The sequence below is a fragment of the Mauremys mutica genome, chromosome 1, assembly GCF_020497125.1.
Source record: "Mauremys mutica isolate MM-2020 ecotype Southern chromosome 1, ASM2049712v1, whole genome shotgun sequence".
Classification (NCBI taxonomy): Eukaryota; Metazoa; Chordata; order Testudines; family Geoemydidae; genus Mauremys; species Mauremys mutica.
This window is the reverse complement of record NC_059072.1, coordinates 123,731,855-123,744,477: the sequence shown is the minus strand read 5'-3', so window position 1 is coordinate 123,744,477 and position 12,623 is coordinate 123,731,855. Positions and strand designations below refer to the sequence as shown.

Below are 12,623 nucleotides of genomic sequence, written 5' to 3'. Positions count from 1 at the left end.
ACGTAGATGTATTTAGACTTTGATGAGGCATCTGACCTTACAACGTTCTAATTAAAAAACTAGCACTATACAATATCAATACATCATGTTAAATGGAAGAACTGGCTAACTGACAGATCTCAAATTAGTAGTCATCAATGGGGACTCAGCATCAAATGGGAATGTTCCTAGTGGTGTTCTGCAGGGATCAGTTCTAGATCTGATGCTATTCAGTATTTTCATCAATGATCTAGAAGTAAATATAAAATCACTGCTATAAAACTTACTTGACACAGACCACTGGAGTACCAAATAATGAGGAGGACAGGGTAATCATACAGACTGATGTGGATCGCTTGGTGACCTGGGCCCATTCAAACAAAACATGTTTCAATATAGCCAAATGCTGTAGTCTGAAGGTAAACAGAGTTTAACCCCTTGACATTTGGGGAATATGGAGTTTAGATTAGTTTACCAATTTACTGATGGCCCAATTGGGAAATTAAGGCAGGCACACCAGTAATACTGCACTTGGCCACAAGTGGATGTGCAAGGACACAATCCTTGGATGTATGAACACGAGATTAGCGAGCAGGACCAGGAAGGTGAGCTTATTTCAATATACGGCACTAGTGAGAATGATACTGGAACACTGTACTTCTGGTATCCCCGCTTTAAAAAGAGATATGGAAAAACCGGAGAAGGTAAAGAAAAATGCTACAGTAATGATCTGAGGACTAGAAAAAATGCCTTATAGTGAATGACTTTAAAGAGTTCAATCTGTTTAGTTTATCAAAACAAAGACCAAGAGGTGACTGGACTGTAGAAAATACCAGTACTAAAGGGCCGTTTAATCTAGCAGAAAAAGGTATAACAAGAACCAATGGCTGGAAATTAAAGCCAGACAAATTCAAATTAGAAATAAGGCACTTGCTTGACCCCCCCCATTGTCTAGAGGAAAAATACTATTGCTTTGGAGAGGATGCATCATAGGACAACAAAAAAACCTGATTCTCTTGAATAAGTCACAAGAGCCAAAAGTTATGAGACTTATTGCAAAAGGAGGAAATTCTGATGTAACTGATAAGTTTACAAGTTATTTTTTACACTAATAAGAGCTTCAAAATCTAGAAGACCAGGTAAAAATAAAACTAGGAGCAGCTAAGAGAATTTAAACAGAACTAGAGTGTGTGTGTGTGTGTGTCCGTCCGTATAGATATAACTAATGTATCACTGACAACAAATGAAGTGTACGCAAGAGTTCAAGATACACGTAAAACTACGTCTAGGGAAGACGACTTAGATATATGGCAATACAAATAATCAACAGCAAGAAACATGAGAGTAAATAAATCTAAAAGAGCAGACATGTTGACTCGGCTGAATTTTTGTTCCTAAACTTTTGTTTCAAATGTAACCGCTTCTTTGCCACAGCATTTCACTCTAGTCTTTGCTATCACATTTCTTCCTAAATAACTAAATGTATGAACAACCTCTAAAATAACGTGCAATTTCTTCAAAATTCAATCTTTTGGTAAATATATTTAGTGAACCTGAGAGTTGAATTCTCTAAGTATAGATACAGAACAGCTAACAGTTATATAACTGTAAAGAAATTCTATTGTGTAATTCCCATTAAAGGAATTATAAGATCAGTTTTTAAACTTACCTTTTAATGACTTGAAATGCTGCACAGCCATTCGTAATACTGTAAGTTTGTCTAATTTACGTGCCATAGGATTGCACTGAGGTATCATAGCAGATAATTCTTCTATCAAGTTATTCATTTTATCTCTTCTTCGTTTTTCTGTTTTACTATGAGCTTCCCTAAGAAGAAACGTATTTTAAGCAAAGTTCAAAATACATACATTTTTCACTATATTTCCCCCTGTGCTATATACATCAACTTTATCAGGGGGACAGAGTGTATTGTGAGAAATAACACCATACCGAAACAACTTATATAGAATGCACATATTTGACAGCTAATTTGACACCTGATCCACCTGAAATATGCAGCAGCTGCTCATGGAAAATGGTGTGATGTGAAATTTTGAAAATAAAACCAAAGTAGCATGAACTTGCTCATAAGTGGTTGGAACAAAAGAGAAGTGGAGACTTTACATAGTGTTTTGTCTGTTCTTTCCCATAATGCTGAATTTGATTTTTACAAAAAACATTCCCCTCTATGTATATACCTGTGGCTGCACATTACTTTTAAGGACCAATTTTAAAGAAAAATCTCTGGTTTTACAGACAAGTTAATTTTGACTTTTCTTCCAAAGCAACCAATTTTTTGAAATATCTGAATTAGTTATCCCACAATAGTATTGTTTCTCCTTTTTCCCCCTCTAAAATCTTTGCATTTGCTTCTGTCCCATCCATCCCCAAACTAAAACTTTTTTCCTGATACCAGGTAGTCATTTACTCTGTTTGCCCTTTCCTCTGTGTCTATACAACAGAAGACAGAGACGTTGCTCTATAGTGTAGCCATAGCTTTACAGTGGCACAGCTGCACCGCAGTAGTGCTGCTAGGACGGGCGCCCTAAGCCGATGGGAGAGAGCTCTCCTGTCAATTACTCCAGTCCCCGAAAGCCTCACTAGCTATGTCAGTGGGAGAAGCTCTCCTGCTGATGTAGTGCTGTCCACATTGGCGCTTAGGTTAGTGTAACTTACATTGCTCAGGGGAGTGGCTTATTCACATCCCCAAGCGGCATAATTTATACCGATGTAGTGTGGTATATAACCTAATAGACAAACAAGTTGGGGGAAGTTCCCAGCTCAGTTGTATAACACCTGGAGAACCCAATAAACAGGTAGTTTACTGCAACTGGGATAGATGGATTCAGAGAACTGGATGGTGCAGAATGCATTTCACAGCTGTTAATGAACAAAAAGTTTTATGATTATCAGGCAAGAAAGGATATTAAGGTCACAAACAGGTTGCCCAATGAAGCTTCAGCAAAACAATGGAGGACTATACTACTGAACCAAGCCCTAAAATATTCCTCTCGTGAACTGCATGCATAACTTTACGTTTTTTGATTAGTGAACAGTAATTCAAAACAAAATTAAGAACAAAATGTGAAAATTAACAAAGAACATGATTTTATATACAGAATCTCACTAATCACTGGAACACCCATTGAGAACCAAATTGTGTGTGTTTAACAAGTAAACCAAACAGCAAGGATAGTATATCACTAGGGAATTGTTGATTTAGTTTGACAATTACTGTTTAGATGTGAATGATCAGATATTAGTTCGAGTAAATATAAAAGGATGTTTATTAATTATTGTATAATAAAGATTTTGGTAATATGAGACCACATTACAGGACTCTGCAATTAAATCTTTGCTGAGAAGAAAGGGATAACCAGCAATTTTTGTTTGTCAATGCCACAGTGTGCTGATTAGTGGATTATGGATTAGAAACATTTGACTGTCAAATTACAAAATTCTTCAAAGTCACAGAGGTAGAGCCTCAGATTTACACCAGCTGTCCCCTAGTTTAAACATGCCATGAATACATTACATTAACTAAGAAACACCTAGTAAAACCACAAGGTTGAAATTTTCAAAGCCAAAGATGGGATTTAGCTATACAATTTACACTGCAGTAAATGGAAAATTAAACCCCCAATCAACTTTGAAATTTCAGCATGAGTTTAGAAAAAAGTTTAAGAAAATTGGAAACATTAAGTATTTGAAAACTTATAACAAAACTATGAATTATGATTTTAGATTTTGGTAGATTCAGTCCCAGTAACTGGTAGAAAAATATACTTCTCCAAATTACTATACCTGAAATATTTAATTTTTACATGTTCTCCATCTTCACTCCTAGAAAAACAGAATATAATTTTATATTATATATTAAAAATTTAAAAAAACAGTACATTAATTTAAAAAGATACAGGAAATATTGCTTATTAATGCACAAAGTTCTAGAAGTCTGAATTCTTTAGCAACTGTTCTATAACGCAAGACCAAAACATAATAAACTGCACTAAACTTAACTTTGAATGTTCACACAGTTTAAAATATTATAGTCTAATAATAATGGAACACACAATTAGTTTAGGCCCCATATTTGGTTTACCATAAATCTTGTAATTTGGTGAGAAATGTTCCACAGATTTTTAACACTCATACTACTGCCAAGAAAAACAAACCAACCACAGTTTACAATGGACCTAAAATATTTTGTACTTTGTTCAGTCAGCACATTTTTCTAAACATAGCAGTAACATTAGTGATACCAGTGTCTTAAAATATAAATGAAACAAATCTATATTGTCTTCTGTCAGGAGAAACTAGGAGGAAATGATAAACATTTGCCAATGGAATGAAAGTGGTCAGCATACAAAAGATTCTGAAAAAAATTATTGACAAGTGTAAGAATATACTGTAGCTGGTACATTGTCACTGATCTGAATAACTTGCCCCTAACTCCCAGTCTCCCCGCCTCCGCCCCACCTCATCTTCCCCATCAACCAGGAATCTTGTTCTAACCCATTCCTTACTTCTTGCAGGTCTCTTACCCCCTGCATTCAAATCAGACAACTTTCTCTTCCACACTGCCTGGTCCCAAAAGGTGGTCAGTGACAGCACAGGAGGACAGGCTCCTTGTCTCAGTGCACAGACTGCAGAAACCCAAAGCAGCAATTGCAGGGAAAGTCCTGCTCAGTCATGAGCTGGAGAATGATCAGTGCAAGTGAAATCTTCAGGGAAATTCAGCACAGTTTCTGAGCACATAATCACAGAAAAGTAGAGTTGAACGGGACCTCAAGAGATCATGTAGTCCATCCTACAGTGCTGTGGCAGGACTACATATACCTAAGCCATTCCTGACAGATGTTTGTCTAATCTGTTCTTAGAAACCTCTCATAGTGGGGATTCCACAACCTCTCTTGGAAGCCTATTCCAGTACTTAACTATCCTTTGATAATTTTTCCTATTATCTAACCGTGACAGACCATACCCTTATGTTCACCACTTTTACAAAACTCTGATGCATTTTGTACAAAGTATGCCTTGTGAGGTATCATTTGAAAATTCATAATTTACTGAACATTATTGCCTTGATCGAATATGTGTAGCAACATTGTATGTAAAGTTCAAAGATTTTACTGTATGGCATTGCTGAGACATGCTCCAAGTTAAGAAAAGCAATCCAAACCAGTTCCTCAGGGAAAAAAGGTTAGACAGCACCTCAGCCAGATGTCAATATAATCAAGTGGACTATTACCCGGTAGAGCAGCCATTCTTTGGCAGAAAAAAGAGTCTGAGTGAGAAATTTACATTTTGGCAGTGGAACAGCAGGGGGTTGCTGTCCAAAACAGATTTGCCGATGCCTGAACCCAAGCTGGAGAGGATTCTCTTAAAGATAAATGCTTTAAGAAAGGGGAACAGAGGACACACATCACATCTCCCCTCGTCTTTACTCAAGCATCATCAACATTTGAAAGACAAAGGAAACATCAATGAACAGGGGGAACTGGTCCTTACTGAAGGAATTCAGCCAGTAAAAGCAAGAGGTGAGAAAAACCCTTTACTTTGAATGCATTTAGCTTGTTAAATTAGGTGTCAGTTTGCATTTTACCTTTTATTTCTTTGTAACCGATCCTGACTTTTATGCCTCATTATTTGTAATCACTTAAAATCTTTCTGTAATTAATAAACTTTTTGTTTTATCTAAACCAGCGTGTGTTTGGATTAAAATGTCTGGAGCCTCCATTTGAGATAACAGGATTTGTGCATATCATTTCCTATTAATGGAATGATGAACTTTCTATGAGCTTGTACTGCACAGAAGGAAAGAACTGGTCAGTACCAAGACGCACACTTCTGGGGACAAGTCTGGGACTGGGAATTTGTTGGTGTCACTCTACAATATAATTCAAGAGTGAATGGCTAGAAGCGCTCATATCATTCAGCTTCGTGTGATTTTGTATGCTAGAAGTTGTGTGTGAACAGGCCGAGAGTGACTGTTCTCACAGCAAAGCAGTGTGAAATGCACCCCCGGTTGTAGGGTTGAGAGGATACAGCTGTTCAACTGTCCAGATTGTATCCTGGAGAATGTCACCCTAACCTAAATCTCCTTTGTTGCAGATCAAACCAATTAGTTCTTGTCTTACTTTCAGTGGACATAAAGAACAATCAGTGACTGGCCTCTTCATAACAGCACTTAAGATATTTGAAGACTATTATCAGGTCCTCAACACAGTCTTCTCTTCTCAAGACTACACCTGTCCAGTTTTTTGTTTTTTTTTTAAAACCTTTCATCATAGTTCAGATTTTCTAAACCTTTTATAATTTATATTGCTCTCCTCTGGAATCTCTCCGATTTGTACACATCTATCTTAAAGTATTGGACACAGTATTCCAGCTGAGGCCTCATGTAGTACGGGACAATTACCTCCCGAGTCTTACATATAACACTCCTGTTAATGCACCCCAGAATATTAGCCTTTTTCGCAATTGCATCACATCATTGGCTAATATTCAATTTTGATTGACTATAGTCCCCAGGTACTTTTCCATAGTACTAATGCCCAGCCAGTTAGTTCCCATTTTGTGGTTCTTCATTTGATTTTTATTTAAGTGTATTACTTTGCACTTGTCTTTACTGAATTTTGTATGGTTGATTCAGACCAATTCAGGATGCTCCCAGCATCCCTTTTTCCCTGCTCCTCTCCCCAGGGCAATGTATGGGGCAGGAACTTCCCCAACTCTCAAGGGACGCATGTGGGTTCTCCCCAACCATCCCTGAGATACAGCATATGGTGCCATGGCCCACCTCCCTGGGATAACAGCCTTCTATTGCTAGCTAATATAGTTAATTTCTGTAGCTCAAGCTGTCTTGCAGTGCTGAAACTTTAGGGTTCAAACTCTGCTGATGATGCATGATTTGGGCAGCCAGGAGAGGGTAGAAAGATGAGGGCAGTTTTACAACCAAGTTCTGTGGTATACCTTTTTCTTTTTTTAAGAGACATCTTCAAAATTACATACAATAAAAGTAAGTGAATTTTCTACATAAATAAATCACTTGAAACGTCAGACTTGTTGACATGCAACCTTAATTCTGCCTCCACGGGCTCAGGATAGTGTACAAGCATGCTATTAAAAACTATTTTTTTAAATAAGAAACTGCCTCTTAAGTTCAGTGGTCCAATGAATGGGGGGCAGAATTAAGGTTGCCTGCACAATCCAATCAGGAATTTCCTGACTTTTGAATATATTTTTGTACACAACTGATGTTTAATTTCTGAGGCATTATACATTTGAATTATAGTAGACTGTACCAGAAATTTGGCTATATAAGCTGTCTAAACAAATTTTAGTCAGTGAGGTCTAGTTGGCTCAGGGAATTCCTAATAACTAGATTTAGAGCACTTCAGAAACTCTAGATTCCTGGTTAAAATTAGTACACAGTAATTATCTGTCATGGACTTGAAAAACTGACTTTTCGTTGAGTTTGAAATTTCCCATGGAACACTGGAATCCTATGACATAAGTTCCGCAGGAGCTAAAGCTGTTAATTTTTCAGAAATGGATTTGTTTGGACTATTTATTTAAAAACCTTAAGAAGTGCAGGGAACATCTGAACATATGTGACAGTGGAAGTCAAATGTTTACATTCTGGACACACAGTGTAGTTTGTTGAGGTTCAGGAAAAGAAACTGCTTTCACTGGTACAAGTGCAGCATGGCAATTTTATTTTCATTTCATTAACATGATGATTCTCAAGCTGTAGTCTGTGGACTAAAAGAAGACTAGAGAGAGCTTGCTGGTCCTGTGTGCTGACTCCCTTCCTTCCTTCCAGCTGCTAAACAACATTCAAAATACACCTTAAAGTACAATACTTTCCTAACAGTATTTTCCATGTACGGAATCGCTGTAGCTGCCCCAGGGATGTTATGTGCTCGTGGATGGGAGAGAAGCAGTCCACAGGATAATCTCAGTATTACAGCATGTTCCACATTATGAAAGAGTTTGAAAACTCCAGCATCAAATCTTTCTAGGTTGCACTTCTGTCTAGATGCTTCTGTGACTGCCTACCCACTTCATCATTACGCTAGCACCATATTTTGCCAATCAACCAGACACTTTAAGTGATATTCTTGTTTGTATTTGTAATAACCCTATGCTACAGGTTAGCATGCCTTTACTGAAAAAAGGGAGATCGAAAAAAAGTTACGGTTTGAAATTCTAGCCCCAGAGGTATACTACCAAGGTCTTGGACCAGAAAATGCCATTATAAAAATCCACCTAAAATCAACTCCAGGGAGTCAGGACCCCCATCTGTCTACAGTTCTTGATCGCCCAGGATTTCCAAAGAATGGATGTGCAATATTGTTTTCCTTTAAAATAAATATAATGTAATGGGAAATGGCACAAAAACGTGATGAAGTTAAGCAAGAACAGATGCTTGCCTCCAACTGGTATTGTCTCATCATGATGTAGAGAAGAGTAGAAGCAGATCACTTACTGGTTATCAAAATCACTTCCTTTGCGCTTTTTTGGAAACTCAACAGTAAATGTGTTGAATGAACAGGCAGTGGCAGGGTTGGTTATTGGATTCATAAGGGTGGAGACTGCAGAGGCAACACATTGGCTCCCTTCCATCACAAGATTACCTGTAAATGAAAAAAATTATCAAAATAAAGCAGAAGAGTATTATTTGTTCATTTTTATTTTGATCTTAAAAAAACAATTCTCCATGAAAAAGTACCTCTTCCAGAGCTCTGGGTGCCTTTGAGATGCACTTAAATCCACAATACTAAAATGGTACAATATAAATTGTCAAATGAAGCAGCATTTCCCCTTTCCCCCTAACCCTAATAAAACTTCATCTAGCACCAATAATACTTAAAATGCATTCCCCAAATGCACAATCCCACAGCTACAATCCCATCCTGTAATATCTCAGACTTCCAAAAAATGCATGCTTATACAGATGAGCTTTCTAGAGTGAGCAGAAGATCAAAATATTGGGGCTTTTTCAAGCCAGGGACCAAGCACAAACAAAACCTTACATGGATACACATACAGTATATAAAAACACTCTAAATGACTAACAAATTTCTACAGCTCTATACTTTAAAAAGCAGCTAGGCATCCTAAAAATATTTTGTACAAATGGAATCATAGAAATGTACGACTGGAAGGGATCTTGAGAAGTGACAAAGTCCAGCTCCCTGCACTGAGGTATGGCCAAATAAACCTAGACCATTCCTGATAGGTGTTTGTCCAATCTGTTTTTAAAAACCTGCAATGATGGGGATTCCACAACCTCCCTTGGAAGCCTATTCCAGAGCTTAACTATCCTTATAGTTAGAACACTTTTCTTCACAGCTAACCTAAATCTCCTTTGCTGCAAATTAATCCCATTACTTCTTGTTCTATCTTCAGTGGACATGGAAAACAATCACAGTCCTCTTATAACAGCCCTTAACATATCTGAAGACTTATCAAGTCCCCACTCAGTCTTCTTTTCTCAACACTAAACATGCCCAATTCTTTCAACTTTTCCTCATAGGTCAGGTTTTCTAACCTTTCATCATTTTTGTTCTCTCCTCTGGACTCTGTCCAATTTATCCACATCTTTCCTAATGTCTGGTGCCCAGAACTGTACAAAGTACTCCAGCTGGGGCCTCATGAGCTATGAGTACAGGACAGTTACCTCCCATGTCTTACATACAACACTCCTGTTAATACACTCCAGGATGCTATTAGCCTCTCTCACAACTGCATCACATTGTTGACTCATGCTCAATTTGTGATCCACTTTAACTGCCCAGATCCTTTTCAGCATTATTACCATCTATCCAGTTATTCCCCATTTTGTGGTTGTGCATTTGATTTTTCCTTCCTAAGCAAAGTACTTTGCATTTATCTTTATTGAATTTCATCTTGTTGATTTGAGACCAATTCTCCAATTTATCAAGGTCATTTTTGACTTCTAATCCTGTCCTTCAAAGTGCTTGCAACCCCTCCCCACTTGGTGTCATCCACAAAATTTTATAAGCATTGTTCCCATTCCATTACTGGACCCTTGTGGGATCCTACTAGATATGCCCTCCCAGCTTAACAGTTAACCACTAGTAACTACTCTTTCAATCAGTTGTGCACCCACTTTATAGTAGTTTCATCTAGACTGCATTTCCCAAGGTTGCTTATGAGAATAGTAGGTGGGACTGTGTCAAAATCCTTACTAAAAATCAAGATACATCATGTCTACTGCTTCCCCTTATCTAGCAACCCAGTAACACTATCAAAGAAGGAAATTAGGTTGGTTTGGCATGATTTTTGTTTGAAAAAATCCATGCTGGCTATTCTTTATAATTTTATTATCCTCTAGATGCTTACAAATAGATTAATTATTGTTCAACTATTGAAGTGAGGCTGACTAAGCCATAATTCTCCAGGTCCTCTGTTCCCTTTTTTAAAGATAGGTACTATGTTTTCCCTTCTGCATTTCCTCTGCGTCCTCACCCATCCTCCATGAAGGTAATTGCTAATGGTTCCAAGCTTGCTTCAGCTAGTTCTTTAAGTATCCCAGATGAATTTCATCAGGACCTGCTGACTTGACTACCTCTAATTTATCTAAATATTCTTTAACCTGTTCTTTCCCAATTTTGACCTGTGTTCCTTCCCCTTTATTAAAATTAACTGTGTTGAGTATCTGGTCACCATTAACCTTTTTAGTGAAGACCGAAGCAAAATAGGCATTAACACTTCAGCCTTCCTGATGGGATCAGTTAACTTTCCTTCCCCACATAGTAAATTATTTTCTACCATTTTCAAAAAAGCAAGAAAAGTTACACATGTGTACGTAGGTATCTGTAATTCTTCAAGATGGGTTGGCCATCAGACATACTCCATTTAAGGTATGTGTGATAGGTTGGGTCACAGAGATCCCCTTGGGACTGTCACCTGATGGGTTCAGAGGTAGTCTCAGCACGTTTTCCCTGCCAGCTTGGGACTTCAGAACCCTGCCTTGTTGAGCCAGGCACGCTAGCCTGCTGCAAACACAGGCCTAGGTCTGAATCACGTCCCCAAAGTTGCAGACTTAACTGAAAACAGCTTAAGTGCTCCTGTCTCCAGCACCACCCAGATACCCAGTTCCCAATGGGATCCAACCCCCAAATAAATCTGTTTTACTCTGTATAAAGCTTATACAGGGTAAACTCATAAATTGTCCATCCTCTATAACACTGATAGAGAGATATGCACAGCTGTTTGGTCCTCCAGGCATTAATTACTTACTCTGGCTCAATTAATAAGCAAAAGTGATTTTATTAAGTATAAAAAGTAGTATTTAAGTGGTTCCAAGTAGTAACAGATAGAACAAAGTAAAACAAAACACTCAAGTCTAAGTCCAATACACCAAGAAACCGATTACAGATAAAATCTTACCCTCAGAGATGTTCCAAAAAGCTTCTTTCACAGACTTAAACTCCTTCCTGGTCTGGGCCTAATCCTTTCCCCTGTACAATTCTTGTTAGCTCCAGCTCAGGTTGTAACTAGGGGATTTCTCATGACTGTAACATCCTTTGTTCTGTTCCATCCCTTTTTATAATTTTGGCACAAGGTGGAAATCTTTTGTCTCTCTGGGTTCCCACCCCTTCTAAATGGAAAAGCACCAGGTTTAAGATGGATTTCAGTACCAGGTGACACGGATCACATGACCTGTGAGACCCCCAAGCCTTCATTCTTCCTAGCCTGACTCACAGGAAAGCTTGCAAGTAAACAGAGCCATCTACAGATAATTGTCCTGATTAATGGGAGCTATCAAAATTCCAAATCACCATTAATGGCCCACACTTTGCATAATTACAATAGGACCTCAGAGACGTTATATTTCATATTTCTAGTTCCAGATATTTTCAGATATTAGAGTGATACATTTATACAAATAGGATGCACACTTAATAGATTATAGACTTTGTAATGATACCTTATAAGAGACTTTTTGCATAAAGCATATTCCAGTTACTTTATATTCACACGTATTAGAATATTTCCATAAAATCATATGGAGTGCAACGTCACAGTATGCATGTGCCCAAGGTTGGAGTCTTTTGGCAAGCAGTGTCTGCTGTGCCCACAAATGTGCTCTAGAATTCAATGCCCCATAATGAGGGCATAAAAAGACAGAATGGGAGAAATGCCACTCTCCACAGCAAAATCCAGGTGACACAGGACTAAAAGGGATAGAGGATGAGTCATGGAATATGTAATATGGCCAATGCCTCTTTAAGAAGTCCAGTTACTGCATAGGCAAGCAACCTTCCTTTCTTATTCAAATGCTTGTCCTTTGGCTACTTGACTAGTTAAGATGACTCCCAAGCAGTGGACCAATGTAATAGAGATTGGAGCTCAGAGTCTTAGGACAACAGAGATTGTAACATAGCCTTTCCAAACTCAGCATCTAATCTGCTTTGAAAATGTGTGAACAGATTCCCAGGTGTTTGCTTCGCATAGGTCCGCAAAAGGAAAACAATTTCAAAGATGCTGTAGAGGCTGCTAACTGAAGGTAAAATGAGCTCAGAGAAGCAGGAGGACTCACTTTAGCCACTTCATAACAGGATCTCCATCTAAGACCACACAGATCTCCATCTAAGACCATCGCTAGA

General features: G+C 38.1%; 1 protein-coding gene across 1 annotated transcript in view; it reads right to left on the bottom strand.

The window, feature by feature from the left end:
* ARNTL2 (aryl hydrocarbon receptor nuclear translocator like 2) overlaps nt 1-12,623 on the bottom strand; it is a 73,303-nt gene that overhangs the window by 35,751 nt on the left and 24,929 nt on the right. Inside the window, exons 2-4 of the mRNA XM_044994321.1 lie at nt 8,474-8,621; nt 3,784-3,822; nt 1,649-1,806 (exon numbers count right to left, since the gene is read on the bottom strand). Coding sequence (XP_044850256.1) covers nt 1,649-1,806; nt 3,784-3,822; nt 8,474-8,621 — 345 coding nt within the window. The remainder of the gene's footprint in view (nt 1-1,648; nt 1,807-3,783; nt 3,823-8,473; nt 8,622-12,623) is intronic.